We start from the raw sequence: 19,310 nt of genomic DNA on the forward strand, positions 1-19,310 counted from the left end.
CAAACCTCTTAAGCTATATATTTGGCAGCCGAAGAATCCTTCGAATGCCTTCTTGCACAAGACAATGACGCTGGGCGAGAACATGCCATTTTTTACCTTAGCCAAAATCTCAATCCACCAGAGATTAATTACTCCGCTGTCGAGAAGCTTTGTCTTGCCTTATTTTTCGCTGCATCAAAACTCAGACATTACATGCTCCTGTCAGTCACTAAGGTCATCGCCCAGATTGATGTCATTCGTTAATACTCACTTGGTCGATCATAGAGGGCCGAATCGGTAAGTGGACGATAGCCCTCTCTGAGTTCAACTTGCAATATATGCCCCAGAAAGCTGTCAAAGGCCAAGCATTGGCTGATTTCTTGGCCCAACACCCTTCCTCGTACGAGTTTGGAGGCAATGACGTTGAAATCAGTATGCTAGAAACACGTGATAATTACTGGATGATGTACTTTGATGGTTCTAGTACTTCAATCTCGGCTGGTGTTGGGATTGTTATTCAATCACCCACTCATAATCCCTGGTATTTCTCTCTTAAGCTCGATTTCGATTATTCGAATAATCAGGCCAAATACGAAGCCTTTGTCATAGGCCTTGGTGTACTACACGATTTGCGGGCGACTCGTGTCCTTGTTCTTGGGGACTCCGAACTTGTAATTAATCAACTCAATGGGACTTTTCATTTCATGAGTTGTACTCTGGCGCCCTACCACATGGTTGCCAGTTATTTGGCCGAGTCTTTTGACGGCGTTACTTTCAAACACATTTCACGAGTTCATAACACCGATGCCGACGAATTAGCTCAAATAACCTTCGGAGCATAACTCTTGGGGGGTAAATTAGGCCGAGAAATACCTGTGTCACGACAAGCACACTTAGCCTTGATTAATCAGCAAGTTTTCCAATGCGATTGCGTGATCTATACATGGGTCATGTCCTTACCTTTCTTGTTAGAACGGAAAGACACTATTGAGGTTTGTGTTGTTAAGGCATTACCAGACGATTAGAGAAAGGCGATGATGCGAAAATTAACTTAACACACAAATTAAACCCTCTTGTTGTCAATTGTAGTAAAGAATGTAAGTAGGGATCGTTCTAGGCTGAGGATTAGGAGGGATTGCTAAAACACTTGAAACTGACTTAAATATGTGAAAACAAACTTAAAAGCATGAAATTAAACTTACAAGACTCAAAACAAAGCCACAAGCCTCAAAACAGATTATAGAGACTCAAAACTGCCTAAAAACAACTCTAAGGTAGTTTCTGCCACTAACACTAAGTTTGGACGAAAATTGTTTTTATCTTGACTTAAAACACTTAAAAACACAATCTAAACCAAGTACTAACTAATATGACTTTAATAAAATAAGGGGATTTTGGTTTTGGACGAAAATAAGGAAAACAAAGCAAGAATAATTTAAACAGATTCTCAGACAAATTTTGGTGAATTGATGGGTGATGGGTTAAACTATGGATGATTGGCTAGCTAGAGGGTTCTTCTCCACACATGACACACTTGCATATAAAACGATTTCCAGTTGCTTTTCAATAAACCATGAACCTCAGCACCCCAGATTAATTAGGTACGCTTAAATTAATCCTCAGATTTTCCTAATTTCATTGAATTGGATGATTGCATAAAACAACCCAAAGCATTCCCCACAAGTTCCCTACATGAATCGCATAATAGAGATACAAGCAAGAATCATTAAGTTCTATGAAAATCATAAGCATTGACGAGACACTTGTAACTATGAATTGCATGAAACTTATGCCAAGAATTTACTTAACACGGTTGTGACGAACAACCTTTACTACTTGTGAATATAAGTTCATAACGATTAGGTGAAACTCCCTTATATCCTAGCATCATATTTATGCATGGAAATTAAGCGTGCACTCTCAACCAACATACACAAATAAGTTTTAATTCAAATGGATAAGTAAATTGAATTCACAACTTATAAATCACAATTGAAAGTTATCAAATCATATTGCAAGCATGAATATGGTTTCGAATTCCCCCTAGCTAAGGGGGGTTTAGTTTCTCATACTTACAAAGCAAAGATAAACAAATTTAGACATTGAAAACAAAAGAAAGAAAACACCTAAACGCTCCAACGATCCAAGTTGGACAGCAAGCACATCCAAGCACTTTCCTTCCCTTCCTTTGCTACGGCACAAGGTGTTGGTGAGTGTTTGAAGGTTTGTTTGTATGGAGGAATGGATGTGAGGATGAATGGAAGTGTTTGGATGAAGGTTGTATCGAAATGGGGATGAATTCTCTAGCAAAAATTGAATGTCATGGTTGCCATACACACTTCCTTTTATAGAGGAAGTGCACGGCATGGAGGGATGGATGGTTGTGTGAGCAATGATTCAAAGGTGAAAGTGAAGTAATGATGCAAAGCATGGGGGGTGAAATGGAGTGGTGTTGCAGCTATGAATGCAAGTGGGGAACATGAATGATTGTGCACATGGTAGATAAAGGAAAGGGAGGTAGAATGGTGCAGAAATTAGTCATAGGTGCAGGTGGATTCATGATGCACGACATGGGCAAGGAAAGTGGAGGAGTGGTGCATCAATGAGTGCATGTAGTGGAGGTGAAAGCGAATCAAATTTGATAGGTGAAGGGGACAAGGAATGTGCACCACTTGAGTGCAATGATTAAATGTAATGGTGCATGAAAACAGAAATAATGAAGGGGACAAGGATGAGTGTTGTGGTAATGAGTGAATGTAGTGGTGTATTTTCTGCCCATGCCATGCCTTTCTTTTGCCCATGTGTGTGTGTTTCCTTTGCCCATGTATGTGTGTTTTTCCTTTGCATTTGCACACACAGGTTCTTCATTATTTCAGCCAACAATCCACCCATTTTCTGCACATGTCAAACTGTCCATGCCATGCCTTTCTCTTTGTGTGTGTGCTGTCCATGTTTCTTCCATGTGCCTTGTTCATCTTCTAGCTGTGCATTTCCACTTGCTCCAAAGCCAAATGAGTGCAATCATAACCCCATTTGCTGTTGAGTGTTGATGACAAAGCAAAACACAAAACAAGTGCCCTTACTTTCTCATTTTATTAGCCAAATCTGCTTAGCCCTTTTCTAAACCTTTCAGTGTTAGAATGCCCATAACTTCTTCTCGAAAGATGATATTAACAATCCGTAAATTGCTCCAGAAAATAGACATCCGTAGATTTCCACACATATAAGGCTCATTCTCTCATTCATTCTGAGCTGTTCGTAACATGCTTCCAAAGTCAGCTAATCTGCACAGGCAGTTTTGACGAATTTGTTACTTAATAACTCATTTGTGCTACTTTTCATTTCTTTGCTTGATAAATCACACAAAGCACAAAAACATAGTAAATAGCTCAAAAATATAAGGAACTAACTAAGAAAAGACAAGTGAATTTTATGTAAAATATATATAAATATGAGCTTATCAAATACCCCCACACTTAGCTTTTGCTAGTCCTTGAGCAAAATAAAGAAAACAAAACACAACCTAAACCTTCCAACGTTTGCCTCAGAGATTTCCAACGCACATGACAAGTTAAAAATCATCATTCCCACAGATTTTAGTCAACTTAAAACTTGAGCACATACTTAATCACAGTCACCACTTACTAGTTCACATTTAACCAATTAAAACGATGTTTTGAATGTAGTAACATGCCTTAGGGAATTTGCTCAATTCCTTACAAGATATGCACTCAATTTTCACTCAGATTTTCTGACTACACACCCTACACTAGGTACATGTGAGAAGATTGATGTAAACATGAAAACTAGTACTCACATATATGTATAACAAGAAAGCATTTTCTGGTATTAATAAGCATGTTTAGATATGATCTCATGAATGGAATGCTACTACTTAGATGCGAGAACCAGTGACACCATATGCTCATTGATGCGATGAAAGTTAAGCACTCAAATTAAACCCTCTTGTTGTCAAATTGTAGTATAAATGGAAGTAGAAATCGTTCTAAACCGGGGATTAGGAGGGCTTGCTAAAATCTCTAAACTAACTCAAAAACATAAAAACAAAGTAAAAACGTTTGAATAGACTCACAAGACTCAAAACAAAGCCACAAGACTCAAAACAGATTATAGAGACTCAAAACTGCCTAAAAACAACTCCAAGGCAGTTTCTGCCACTAACACTAAGTTTGGAGGAAAATTGATTTTATCTTGACTTAAAACACTTAAAAACACAATCTAAAACAAGTACTAACTAATATGACTTTAATAAAATAAGGGGATTTTGGTTTTGGACGAAAATAAGGAAAACAAAGCAAGAATAATTTCAACAGATTCTAAGACAAATTTAGGTGAATTGATGGGTGATGGGTTAAACCATAGATGATGGGCTAGCTAGAGGGTTCTTCTCCACACATGACACATTTGCATATAAAATGATTTCCAGTTGCTTTTCAATAAACCATGAACCTCAACACCCCAGATTAATTAGGTATGCTTAAATTAATTCTCAGATTTTCCTAATTTCATTGAATTGGATGATTGCATACAACAACCCAAAGCATTCCCCACAAGTTCCCTACATGAATTGCATAATAGAGATACAAGCAAGAATCATTAAGTTCTATGAAAATCATAAGCATTGATGAAACACCTGTAACTATGAATTGCATGAAACTTATGCCAAGAATTTACTTAACACGGTTGTGACGAACAACCTTTACTACTTGTGAATATAAGTTCATAACGATTAGGTGAAACTCCCTTTTATCCTAGCATCATATTTATGCATGGAAATTAAGCGTGCACTCTCAACCAACATACACAAATCAGTTTTAATTCAAATGGATAAGTAAATTGAATTCACAACTTATGAATCACAACTGAAAGTAATCAAATGATATTGCAAGCATGAACATGGTTTCGAATTCCCCCTAGCTAAGGGGGGTTTAGTTTCTCATACTTACAAAGCAAAGATAAACAAATTTAGACATTGAAAACAAAAGAAAGAAAACACCTAAACGCTCAAACGATCCAAGTTGGACAGCAAGCACATCCAAGCACTTTCCTTCCCTTCCTTTGCTACGGCACAAGGTGTTGGTGAGTGTTTGAAGGTTTGTTTGTATGGAGGAATGGGTGTGAGGATGAATGGAAGTGTTTGGATGAAGGTTGTATCGAAATGGGGATGAATTCTCTAGCAAAAATTGAATGTAATGGCAGCCACACACACTTCCTTTTATAGAGGAAGTGCATGGCATGGAGGGATGGATGGTTGTGTGAGCAATGATTCAAAGGTGAAAGTGAAGTAATGATGCAAAGCATGGAGGGTAAAATGAAGTGGTGTTGCAGCTATGAATGCAAGTGGGGAACATGAATGATTGTGCACATGGTAGATAAAGGAAAGGGAGGTGGAATGGTTAAATGTAATGGTGCATGAAAACAGAAATAATGAAGGGGACAAGGATGAGTGTTGTGGTAATGAGTGAATGTAGTGGTGTATTTTCTGCCCATGCCGTGCCTTTCCTTTGCCCACGTTTGTGTGTTTCCTTTGCCCATGTGTGTGTGTTTTTCCTTTGCATTTGCACACACATGTTCTTCATTATTTCAGCCAACAATCCACCCATTTTCTGCCCATGCCAAACTGTCCATGCCATGCCTTTCTCTTTGTGTGTGTGTTATCCATGTTTCTTCCATGTGCCTTGTTCATCTTCTAGCTGTGCATTTCCACTTGCTCCAAAGCCAAATGAGTGCAATCATAACCCCATTTGCTGCTGAGTGTTGATGACAAAGAAAAACACAAAACAAGTGCCTTTACTTTCTCATTTTATTAGTCAAATCTGCTTATCCCTTTTCTGAACCTTTAAGTGTTACAATGACCATAACGTTTTCTAGAAACATGATATTAACAATCCGTAAATTTCTCCAGAAAATAGACATCCGTAGATTTCCACACATATAAGGCTCATTCTCTCATTCATTCTGAGCTGTTCGTAACATGCTTCCAAAGTCAGCTAATCTGCACAGGCAGTTTTGACGAATTTGTTACTTAATAACTCACTTGTGCTACTTTTCTTTTCTTTGCTTGATAAATCACACAAAACACAAAAACATAGTAAATAGCTCAAAAATATAAGGAACTAACTAAGAAAAGACAAGTGAATTTTATGTAAAATATATATAAATATGAGCTTATCAAATACCCCCACACTTAGCTTTTGCAAGTCCTCGAGCAAAATAAAGAAAACAAAACACAACCTAAACCTTTCAACGTTTGCCTCAAGGATTTCCAACGCACATGACAAGTTAAAAATCATCATTCCCACAGATTTTAGTCAACTTAAAACTTGAGCACATACATAATCACAGTCACCACTTACTAGTTCACATTTAACCAATTAAAATGATGTTTTGAATGTAGTAACATGCCTTAGAGAATTTGCTCCATTCCTTACAAGATATGCACTCAATTTTCACTCAGATTTTCTGACTACACACCCTACACTAGGTACATGTGAGAAGATTGATGTAAACATGAAAACTAGTACTCATATATATGTATAACAAGAAAGCATTTTCTGGTATTAATAAGCATGTTTAGATATGATCTCATGAATGGAATGCTACTACTTGGATGCGAGAACCAGTGACACCATATGCTCATACCAAATTCGAACTCCACAAATTGAAACACATAACACTCAAGATAGAAGTCAATGGTTGTAACGGGGCTTGGAGTATTGGCTAATAAAGAAAGGATAGGAATAACAAATGTTCTTAAAGCGATAGCAAGCAAAGCAGTGAAATAGACACTTTGGAATTCACTTCAGAATGCAGAATCAACTTTTAAATACAAAGGGAAGATGCATGCAACACTTAGGGCTATTTTTCACAACTTTTCTTCTTTTCATTCTATTTTCCACGAATGTTTTCTTTTTTCTTTTTCTTTTCTACCCGTGCCTTATTAAGGACTTTGGCACACACACATACACAAGAATCACTTCCCCCATACTTGTTTTTCTACAAAAGTTCAACAAAAGGAATTCCTTCTAAATTATGTTTTACTATGCTTCAAGAACAAGGGTATGGATGGTCCTAATCTAGGCTAGGTGAGGATAGTGTGGATTAACAAAGAACATAGGCTACACAAGGCTCAATGGGGTTAAACTTAAAGACATAATGAAATAGGGCACTGCAATTTGGCTGTGGTGGTCACTACACAACTTCATCTTGAATATGTATTATGCAAATCAATAACATGCTTTGAATGAAATAGGCATGAGTTCTAGCATTTGGAACTAACTGATGAAACGCCATCTAAGTAGCAACCAAGCAAAGAATAATGAGATCATGCAACGACTTTAAAAAACAATGATGCACAGATTATTAACTCTCCAAATAAACGTTTAGGCTCAAGTCTCAAAAGGTTGTAGCGTACATTTGAGTTCCTTCTTTCAAGCATGTTACAAAACTGATTTTTCCTTTATGATTGCATGTGAAATCATAAATTATAACCACAACCAAGCATACACCAAAGAGTAAATCAAATTTTCATCCATGTTTATAACTTTCTTTAACAGTCATGCAATAAAAACCAAATCCTTATCATTGTATTGGAAGGTACCCTAAGACACAAATAAACATACAAAAACAACTCTTTTTGGGTTTTTCAAAACAATTTTTCAAATTTTTATGAGATTTTCGGATTTTTAAGTCAAAACACACTGAAACACTCCAAAACAGCTTAAAACACTTAAAACAGCAAGGAACAACACTAGAAGTAATGGGTGAGAAACTCCTACAAATTTCATGCAAAACAATGGTTACCCCTACACTTAAATCAAACATTGTCCTCAATGTTTCAAGCATAAACTCACACAAACAAACAACGAATAAACATGACAAGTATGGCAAAGTAAAAATTAGACAGAGTAGAGTTTAAGAATGCAAATCTGGTTTTGGAGATAAATGATCTTGTTATCTTTCCACAGCTTTGATCTCGAACTGGTTTGGAATTCTGAGCGAGGAATATGAGAGTTCCTTGGTTTCAAATCAGACTCCTTCTGCTGGGTTGATTTGATTGTGCAGTCTGCATTCTTCTCTGCTTGTTTCTTCTGCATGGCGGGCAGGCACGAGGTAGAGGTGTTGGTCTGTTTCTTTTTTCAATCTCTCTAAGTGCCCACCTCTTGCTTTCTTTCTCCTTGTCCCTAGCTGAGGAAGAATTGGAAAATTATCTCCACATGCTTCGAGGTATTATTTTCTCTTCCCTTATCTGTTCCCCAGGCAGATGTGGTAGACGAAGAGGAAGCATAAAATGATGAAGATGAATACTCGAGAGCAAGGCTAGGTAAGCAATCAGGAAGGGGTTCCAAGCAATCGGTTCCAGATCGGAAGATTGATACCAAGTACTGGCTGATTGCTCTCTTTCTCCTTGTCCTAAAACAACGACAAGGAGAAGGACAGGGAGAAAGCATGATATGAGATACTCTTCCTTTCAACCTTCATGATATGAAATACTTTTGCTTTGGATGAGATGTTTGCAGAGGTACCTCAAGGAATAAGGAACACTGAGTGACTCGAGAGGGTTTGTTGGAAAAGCATTTTCGGATAAGAAGAAGGGTTATGTATGTCTGCCTTGCAATGGAGGGTGAAGGGTGACATTTATAGGAATTAATAACCGGTACTATTCTTTCACTCTTGTCAGCAACCATTGGATGATTTAATAGTAAACTTCACGTGCTTTCTATTTCACAAGAGATCTTCGACAGATTGCCCGTAATTTCCGCAAAGCTGACTCTGCATGTGACAGATGTTGACACGTCTGAAAAAAACGCTTCGACAAACTGCTCGTGATTTCCGCAAAGCTAACTCTGCATGTGACATATGTTGACACGTCTAGAAAAGCAGATGGTTGGAATCGGCGCTTCGACAAACTGCCTGTGATTTACGTAAAACTTACTTTGCTTGTGACAGAACCTGACACGTTTAGAAAAGCAGATGCCTCTCCGATATCTAGAATTGCCTTTTCGATCTCCGAAATCCTATCGAGTGCAGAGGTTGCATGTGACAAGTGCGGACAAATCTGGAAAAGAAGATTGGTCGTGGTTTCTGAGCAAGCCCAGCTTTTGAGAAAGCTAGCGCCTCTTTGATTTTTTTAGTTGGCCTCTTCGATTTCTGAGCTCGCCTCTTCGATCTCTGAAATCCAATCGCGTGCTGATTTTTATAGAGGTACGCAGGACGTTCAAAGCACACTTGAATTTCTGCATGTAAAAACTCCCTTCTTGCACTTATACGATCTTGACTTGTCCGACCTCTTCTTTCTTTAACACCTCTGAAAATGTTTGGCCCTTCCGACCGTCGTTTTGACTTGAACCTCGGTGAAGAGGCAGTCCCGCCTTCTCCAAACAACATATGGCGCCCATCCTTCATATCCCCTACTGGTCCCCTTACCGTTAGGGATTCGGTGATGTAGAATGATATGAGAGCTGCGGTGGTGGCCATGAATCTTGTCACTCCCAAAGATAACAAACTACTTGCCAAACGGTCTGATGAGTTGGCTGTTAAGGATTCTCTGGCTCTCAGTGTGCAGTGCATAGGTTCCGTGTCTAATATGGCCCAACGCCTATTTGCCCGAACCCGTCAAGTTGAATCATTGGCGGCTGAAATGACGAGTCTCAAGTAGGAGATTAGAGGGCTTAAGCATGACAATAATCAGTTGCACAGGCTCGCACATAACTATGCTACAAACATGAAGAGGAAGATTGACCTGATGCAGGAATCTAATAGTCAGATTTTACTTGATCATTAGAGGTTTGTGGGTTTGTTCCAACAGCTTTTGCCTTCGTCTTTTGGGGCTGTACCGTGTAATGAAGCTCCAAATGATCAACTTCCGATGCCTCATGCTTCTGGGACTCCGCCGACTGCTGAGGCTCCACCGACTACTGAGACTTCTCCTAAGCAGCCTTTGTGAAGGCTCCCTCTTGTATTTATCTGCTTAATGTTCATTCCTTTTTTATGAATGTAAAAATACCTTGCATAACTGTCAGTGTTTCAAAAATAAACCCACACCAAAAACAATTAAACAAGCAACAAATAAAAATGTCAATCATGGCAAAATAAAACTACAGAAAAGGAAAGGTTTTTAGAAATGCAAAACTGATTGTTGAGCAATTCAAAAATCTTCCTTATTTGAATACATGGGTTGCCTCCTAAGAAGCGCTTGCTTTAACGTCTTGCAGCCGGACGATACCTCCAGTTAAGCTTGAATAGGACCCACGGTATGGAGGGGTATGTCCTCCACGGTATGCTCCTCAAAATACTCATACATTGGCTCTCTGAATGGAAGGGAATAGTAATCATTCCTGATTGGGGCGTTGAGCATCCTAAAGTCAATGTATTCATTCCCACCAGTTCGGATTCGATTGGGGACCTGCACCATACAAGGTAACAACCTATTAGTTGAAATGGGAATCGAAATTGAAATAGGTGGCTTACTAATGTGTTCCAATGAAGTGGCAGCACTGTCAACAGATTTTCCAAATGTGCTTTCGGCCAAATTATGCATTTGGAGGTCAGTGGTGTGTTCTTTGTGCTCCACTCCAATTCCCTCTTCGTTGGTGGTTGGAAATTCATCCTTCTTGGTTGGTGCTGAAGATTCTTGCCCTATATCTTTAATTACATCAATGGCAAAATAAGAACGAACATCAGTAAAATTCACATTAGATTCAGGAATTTTAAAGTGAATCATATCACCACCAAATGCCATTGTTAATGCTCCCTTAGCCACATCAATCTTGGTTTGAGCTGTTTTCATGAAAGGTCATCCAAGCAAGATTGATGATGGTGGAGAGTGGGCTGCATCCTCCATGTCAAGCACATAGAAATCTGTAGGAAAAATTAAGTGGTCTACCTGCACCAACACATCTTCCAAAACTCCTTTTGGGTAGGCATTAGATCTATTGGCTAGTTGAATAACAACACCATCATGTTTAAGCTCTCCTAGATTCATAGATGCATAAACAGAATGTGGCATGACATTAATTGATGCACCTAGATCTAGCATAGCATGTTCAAACTTTGTATTACCAATTACACAAGGAATTGTGAAACTACCCGGATCTTTGCATTTGGGTGACAGCTTTCTTTGTAACATTGCAGAGACATTCTCGCTTACATGTACCACTTCTTTCTCATGACTACATTTCCTTGTTGTACAAAGCTTCTTAAAAAACTTGGCATACTTCGGGAATTGCTTTATAGCATCAAGGAGTGGAATATTGACATGCACCTTTCTAAACGTCTCCAGAAAATCTCTTTCCTCCTCTTCATTCTTGGCTTGCAAAAATCTGCTAGGAAAGGGTACATTGGGTGGAATATGGTTAGTATTAACCAAAATTGGAACTTCCTTACCTTTGTTGGCCGAATTGGATGGTTTAGGAGCATTTGGGGCCTGCGGCAAATGTGTTTCCACCCTTTCCGTGGGAGTGCTTTGTTCCTTCTCTTCAATTATTAACTCTTCAACCTCATTGGAACGTGATTTGGAAGGTTGGGGATCAGATCCAACTTGTTTTCCACTTCGTAAACTCATAGCTTTGGCAGATTCGAATCCTCCATTTGGGTTGACAACGGTTGAACTAGGCAACTTACCTTGCTCTCTGAATTGTCCTATAAACTCCGCAATCTGCCCAATTTGCTTCTCCATTTGGTCCACCCTTTTGTCTTGGTTTTGCATTGCTTTGGCTTGATTTTCTTGCCCCTGAGACAAATTGGTGAGTAACTTAAGAAGTGTCTCATTATCTAAAGATGTACCTGAGGTGTTTTGGGCAGGTTGTTGTGGGGCTTGTGTTGATGCGTATTGCTTGGTATAAAAGCCCTGAGGTTGCTACCTAAAGCCTCCTTGTTGTTGGGGTTGTTGGGGCTCCTTCCACCTGAAATTTGGATGCTCTCTCCAACCTGGATTATACGTATTAGAATATGGATCGTTCCTTGGTTGATTTTGGCCTTGAAATCCAATTGCATTGGCGCTTTCCCATCCACCATTTTCAATCAATTGAGGGCACTTTTCAGAGGCATGTCCTTGGATAGAACACACACCACATACACTTAGTTTTTTCATCCTCATTCCTTCGGCCATCTGAGACACAATGGAAGTAAGATTAGCTAATTGATTTTGAATGTCGGATGTGGAACTTACCTCATTCACTTGTTGTCGTGGGGTGTCCCTTTGACCAACGCCTTCATATTATTGAGCATTCAATGCTCGGTTAGCAATTAAGGTCTTGGCAGCCATAGGTGTTTTGTCCACCGAAGCTCCTCCCGCTGAGGTGTCTAGCATTTGGCGTTCAATTGGTAAAAGCATTTCGTAGAAATATTGAAGAAGAAGCTCTTCCTTCATCTGGTGTTGTGGACATGAAGCAACAAGGGTTTTAAAACGCTCATAGTACGTGGGAAAGGATTCACCTTGGTTTTGCTGAATGCCACTAATCCTTTTGCGTAGTAGAATGACTCGAGAAGTTAGGAAAAACTTCTCCAAAAATGCCCCGTTTCATACTTTCCCATGATGTGACAGTTCCGGGGGGCTAGCTCATACAACCAATCTTTAGCCTTTTCTAAGAGAGAAAAGGGAAAGGCCTTCATCTTCAAAATGCTCCAATCAACATTCACGGGAGTCATACTCGAACAAACAACCTCAAACTCCTTCAAGTGTTTATTAGGATCTTCCATGGACATCCCGTGGAACTTAGGAATGTGATGCAACAAACTTGATTTCAATTCGAACTCGTCCGTCTTCCCTAGGGCAGCCATGGGGTATTGGATGCATAGGGGAGCGGCATTGTCCAATCCTGAAGCGGAAAGCTCCTTGATTGTTCGATTATTTGCTGCCATGGTGGGATCTTCCTTAACAACCTGTGCCGTAAGCTCCTCTTGCTCTTCTACTTTGTCTTCTCCAAGGTCTAGTGCAGGTTGGGATGGTTGGGGTTCTTGTTGATTCCTTGCTCGTCTCAAAATTCGTTCAAAATCGTCGTCAAAGTCATGGATGTGCTTATGAATAGGTTGAGAACTTCGAGTCATAAACCATCTAAAACAAGAAAACAAGTCAAGTCATCAACTAGGAACAAAAATACATGAAAATAAACAAAAAGAAATAACAAGGGATTAGCAAAATTGCTAATCCCCGGCAACGGCGCCAAAATTTGATGCGATGAAAGTTAAGCACTCAAATTAAACCCTCTTCTTGTCAAATTGTAGTATAAATGCAAGTAGGGATCATTCTAAACCGGGGATTAGGAGGGCTTGCTAAAACCTCTAAACTAACTCAAAAACATAAAAACAAAGTTAAAACGTTTGAATAGACTCACAAGACTCAAAACAAAGCCACAAGACCCAAAACAGATTATAGAGACTCAAAACTACCTAAAAACAACTCCAAGGCAATTTCTGCCACTAACACTAAGTTTGGACGAAAATTGATTTTCAATAAACCATGAACCTCAACACCCCAGATTAATTAGGTACGTTTAAATTAATCCTCAGATTTTCCTAATTTCATTGAATTGGATGATTGCATACAACAACCCAAAGCATTCCCCACAAGTTCCCTACATGAATTGCATAATAGAGATACAAGAAAGAATCATTAAGTTCTATGAAAATCATAAGCATTGACAAAACACTTGTCACTATGAATTGCATGAAACTTATGCCAAGAATTTACTTAACACAGTTCTGACGAACAACCTTTACTACTTGTGAATATAAGTTCATAACAATTAGGTGAAACTCCCTTATATCCTATCATCATATTTATGCATGGAAATTAAGCGTGCACTCTCAACCAACATACATAAATCAGTTTAATTCAAATGGATAAGTAAATTGAATTCACAACTTATGAATCCCAACTGAAAGTAATCAAATCATATTGCAAGCATGAACATGGTTTCAAATTCCCCCTAGCTAAGGGGGGTTTAGTTTCTCATACTTACAAGGCAAATATAAACAAATTTAGACATTGAAAACAAAAGAAAGAAAACACCTAAACGCTTCAACGATCCAAGTTGGACAGCAAGCACATCCAAGCACTTTCCTTCCCTTCCTTTGCTACGGCACAAGGTGTTGGTGAGTGTTTGAAGGTTTGTTTGTATGGAGGAATGGATGTGAGGATGAATGGAAGTGTTTGGATGAAGGTTGTATCAAAATGGGGATGAATTCTCTAGCAAAAATTGAATGTAATGGCTGCCACACACACTTCCTTTTATAGAGGAAGTGCATGGCATGGAGGGATGAATGGTTGTGTGAGCAATGATTCTAAGGTGAAAGTGAAGTAATGATGTAAAGGATGGGGGGTGAAATGGAGTGGTGTTGCAGCTATGAATGCAAGTGGGGAACATGAATGATTGTGCACATGGTAGATAAAGGAAAGGGAGGTGGAATGGTTAAAAGTAATGGTGCATGAAAACAGAAATAATGAAGGGGACAAGGATGAGTGTTGTGGTAATGAGTGAATGTAGTGGTGTATTTTCTGCCCATGCCGTGCCTTTCCTTTGCCCATGTGTGTGTGTTTCCTTTGCCCATGTGTGTGTGTTTTTCCTTTGCATTTGCACACACATGTTCTTCATTATTTCAGCCAACAATCCACCCATTTTCTGCCCATGCCAAACTGTCCATGCCATGCCTTTCTCTTTGTGTGTGTGTTGTCCTTGTTTCTTCCATGTGCCTTGTTCATCTTCTAGCTGTGCATTTCCACTTGCTCCAAAGCCAAATGAGTGCAATCATAACCCCATTTGCTGCTGAGTGTTGATGACAAAGCAAAACACAAAACAAGTGCCTTTACATTCTCATTTTATTAGCCAAATCTGCTTAACCCTTTTCTGAACCTTTCAGTGTTACAATGCACATAACTTCTTCTAGAAAAATGATGTTAACAATCCGTAAATTGGTCCAGCAAATAGACATCTGTAGCTTTCCACGCATATAAGGCTCATTCTCTAATTCATTCTGAGCTGTTCGTAACATGCTTCCAAAGTCAGCTAATCTGCACAGGCAGTTTTGACGAATTTGTTACTTAATAACTCACTTGTGCTACTTTTCTTTTCTTTGCTTGATAAATCACACAAAACACAAAAAAATAGTAAATAGCTCAAAAATATAAGGAACTAACTAAGAAAAGACAAGTGAATTTTATGTAAAATATATATAAATATGAGCTTATCACTCATACCAAATTCAAACTCCACAAATTGAAATACATAACACTCAAGATAGAAGTCAAGGGTTGTAACAGGGCTTGGGGTATTGGCTAATAAAAAAAGGATAGTTATAACAAATGTTCTTAAAGCGATAGCAAGCAAAGCAATGAAATAGACACGCTGGAATTCACTTTAGAATGCAGAATCAACTTTTAAATACAAAGGGAAGATTCATGCAACACTTAGGGCTATTTTTCACAACTTTTCTTCTTTTCATTCTATTTTCCACGAATGTTTTTTTTTTTTTCGTTTCTACCCGTGCCTTATTAAGGACTTTGGCACACACACACACAAGACTGACTTCCCCCACACTTGTTTTTCTGCAAAATGTCAACAAAAAGAATTCCTTCTAAATTATGTTTTACTATGCTTCAAGAACAAGGGTATGGATGGTCCTAATCTAGGCTAGGTGAGGATAGTGTGGGTTAACAAAGAACATAGGCTACACAAGGCTCAATGGGGTTAAACTTAAGCACATAATGAAATAGGGCACGACAATTTGGCTGTGGTGGTCACTACACAACTTCATCTTGAATATGTATTATGCAAATCAATAATATGCTTTGAATGAAATAAGCATGAGTTCTAGCATTTGGAACTAACTGATGAAACGCCTTCTAAGTAGCAACCAAGCAAAGAATAATGAGATCATGCAACGACTTTAGAAAACAATGATGCACATATTATTAACTCTCCAAATAAACGTTTAGGCTTAAGTGTCACAAGGTTGTAGCGTACATTTGAGTTCCTTCTTTCAAGCATGTTACAAAACTGATTTTTCCTTTATGATTGCATGTGAATTCATAAATTATAACCACAACCAAGCATAACCAAAGAGTAAATCAAATTTTCATCCATGTTTATAACTTTCTTTAACAGTCATGCAATTAAAAACCAAATCCTCATCATTGTATTGGAAGGTACCCTAAGACACAAATAAACATACAAAAACAACTCATTTTGGGTTTTTCAAAACAATTTTTCAAATTTTTATGAGATTTTCGGATTTTTAAGTCAAAACACACTGAAACACTCCAAAACAGCTTAAAAACACTTAAAACAGCAAGGAACAACACTAGAAGTAATGAGTGATAAACTCCTACGAATTTCATGCAAAGAATTTCATACAAAATGGTTACCCCCCCCACACTTAAATCAAACATTGTCGTCAATGTTTCAAGCATAAACTCACATAAACAAATAACGAATAAACATGACAAGTATGGAAAAATAAAATTTAGACAGAGTAGAGTTTAAGAACGTTAATCTGGTTCTGGAGATAGATGATCTTGTTATCTTTCCACAGCTTTGATCTCGAACTGGTTTGGAATTCTTAGCGAGGAATATGAGAGTTCCTTGGTTTCAAATCAGACTCCTTCTGCTGGGTTGATTTGATTGTGCAATCTGCATTCTTCTCTGTTTGTTTCTTCTGCACGGCGGGTAGGCATGAGGTAGAGGTGTTGGTCTGTTTCTTTCTTCAATCTTTCCAAGTGCCCACCTCTTGCTTTCTTTCTCCTTGTCCCTAGCTGAGGATGAATTGGCAAATTGTCTCTATATGCTTCGAGGTATCATTTTCACTTCCCCTATCTGTTCCCCAGGCAGATGTGGTAGACGAAGAGGAAGCATAAAATGATGAAAATGAGTACTCGAGAGCAAGGCTAGGTAAGCAATCAGGAAGGGGTTCCAGGCAGTCGGTTCCAGATCGGAAGATTGATAACAAGTGCTGGCTGATTGCTCTCTTTCTCCTTGTCCCAAAACAACGACAAGGAGAAGGACAGGGAGAAAGCATGATATGAGATACTCTTGCTTTCAACCTTCATGATATGAAATACTTTTTCTTTGGATGAGTTGTTTGCAGAGGTATCCCAAGGAATAAGGAACATTGAGTGACTCGAGAGGGTTTGTTGGGATGGCATTCTCGGAGATGACGGAAGGTTATGTATGTCTGCCTTGCCATGGAGGGTGAAGGTCGACATTTATAGGAAATAATAACCGGTACTATTCTTTCACTCTTGTCGGCAACCATTGGATGATTGACCTTAAACTTCACGTGCTTTCTACTTCACCAGAAATCTTCGACAGATTGCCCGTGATTTCTGCAATGCTGAGTGTCCATGTGACAGATGCTGACACGTCTGGATAGAGCAGATGCCTCTTCGATATCTGGAATCGGTGCTTCGACAAACTGCCCGTGATTTTTTTCACAAAGCTGAGTGTGCATGTAAGAGATGTTGACACATCTGGAAAAGTAGATGGCTCTCCGATTTCTGAGCTTGCCTCTTCGAGTTCTGAGCTCCGTCGAGTGCAGAGGTTGCATGTGACGAGTGCGGACAAATCTGGAACAAAGGATGGCCCGTGGTTTCTGAACAAGCCCAACTTTTAAGAAAGCTAGCGCTTCTTTGATTTTTGAATTGGCCTCTTTGAATTCTGAGCTCGCTTCTTTAATATTTGAAATTCCATCGAGTGTTGATTTTTATAGAGGCTCGCAGTTCATTCCAAATCACACTTGAATTTGCGCTTGTATAAACTACCTTCATGCACTTTTAATATCTTGACTTGTCTGACCACTTCTTTCTTCAACACCTTTGAAAATGTCTGGCCCTTCCGACCGTCGTTTTGACTTGAACCTTGGTGAAGAGGTTGCCATGCCTTATCCAGACAACATATGGCGCCCATCCTTCATATCCCCTATTGGTCCTCTTACCATTGGGGATTCGGTGATGAAGAATGACCTGACTACTGCGGTGGTGGCCCGGAACCTTGTCACTCATAAAGATAACAGACTGGTTTCAAAATGGTCTGATGAGTTGGCTGTTAAGGAGTCTCTGGGTCTTAGTATGCAATGTGCGGGTTCTGTGTCTAACATAGCCTAACGCCTATTTGCTCGAACCCTTCAAGTTGAATCATTGGTGGCTGAAGTGATGAGTCTCAAACAGGAGATTAGAGGGCTCAAGCATGAGAATAAACAGTTGCACAAGCTCACACACAACTATGCCACAAACATAAAGAGGAAAATTGACCAGATGCAGGAATCTGATTGTCAAATTTTACTTGATCATCGGAGGTTTGTGGGTTTGTTCCAACAGTATTTGCCTTTGTCTTCTGAGGCTGTACCGCGTAGTGAAGTTCCAAATGATCAACCTCTGATACCTCCTCCTTCTGTGGCCCCGCCGACTGCTGAGGTTCCGCCGACTACTGAGACTTCTCCCAAACAGCCTTTGTGAAGGTTCTCTCTTGTATTTTTCTGTCTCCTGTTTCTTTTCCACGAATTTTAATGTGAAAATACCTTGCATATCTGTCAATGTCTCAAAAATAAATCCAAACCCAAAAATAATTAAATAAGCAACAAACAAATAAATAAAAAAATGACAATCAGGCAAAATAAAAATGCAGAAAAGGGAAGGTTTTTAGAAATGCAAAACTGCTTGTGGAGCGATTAAAAAATCTTCCTCATTTGAATACATGGGTTGCCTCCTAAGAAGCGCTTGCTTTAACGTCTTCCAGCCGGACGATACCTCCATTTAAGCTTAAACAGGGCCCACGGCATGGAGGGGTACATTCTCCACGACTTGCTCCTCAAAGGCCTCATAATAGGGCTTCAAACGATGCCCATTTACCTTGAATTCTTGTTGTGTCTTCAAACTTTTATTTGGATTGTACCATGAGGAAAAACATTAGTAACCACAAAAGGACCAATCCATTTGGAACGCAACTTACCAGGAAACAAGCGAAGATGGGAATTAAAGAGTAACACTTTCTGCCCAATGGAGAATGATTTGCCTCGAATCATCTTGTCATGGAAAGCCTTCGTCTTCTCCTTGTAAATTCGGGCATTTTCATAAGCCTTATGCCTAATCTCCTCAAGTTTATTTAATTGGAGCTTTCTATGAATTCCAGCGGTGTCAAGGTCCATGTTGAATGTTTTGACGGCCCAATGCGCCTTGTGCTCCAATTCTACGGGAAGATGGCATGGTTTGCCATAGATGAGCCGAAATGGGGACATGCCAAGGGGTGTTTTATATGCCGTGCGATATGCCCACAACGCATCTTCCAAACGCAAGCTCCAATCCTTTCTTGTTAGCCCAA

At 39.2% G+C, this 19,310-nt stretch overlaps 1 protein-coding gene and 1 long non-coding RNA gene across 2 annotated transcripts; one reads left to right on the forward strand and one right to left on the reverse strand.

Annotated features, from left to right (window-relative positions):
* The first annotated feature begins 317 nt into the window (after nucleotides 1-317).
* LOC139196138 (uncharacterized) lies at nucleotides 318-821 on the forward strand. Its single transcript, XM_070821800.1, has one exon. The coding sequence runs from the start codon at nucleotides 318-320 to the stop codon at nucleotides 819-821; it is 504 nt and encodes a 167-aa protein (XP_070677901.1).
* A 1,150-nt stretch (nucleotides 822-1,971) lies between these two features.
* LOC139196438 (uncharacterized) lies at nucleotides 1,972-5,804 on the reverse strand. The gene is made up of 2 exons (XR_011581360.1): nucleotides 4,997-5,804; nucleotides 1,972-3,263 (listed from the first exon to the last, which is right to left on the reverse strand). It is a non-coding gene; the product is annotated as an uncharacterized lncRNA (long non-coding RNA).
* Between the last annotated feature and the right edge of the window lie 13,506 nt (nucleotides 5,805-19,310).

The sequence above is a fragment of the Malus domestica genome, chromosome 05 (assembly GCF_042453785.1).
Source record: "Malus domestica chromosome 05, GDT2T_hap1".
NCBI classification, from domain to species: Eukaryota; Viridiplantae; Streptophyta; class Magnoliopsida; order Rosales; family Rosaceae; genus Malus; species Malus domestica.

Excerpts from the sequence above, each read along its gene's own strand:
- LOC139196138 (XM_070821800.1), top strand. The coding sequence starts at position 318 with ATGCCCCAGAAAGCTGTCAAAGGCCAAGCATTGGCTGATTTCTTGGCC.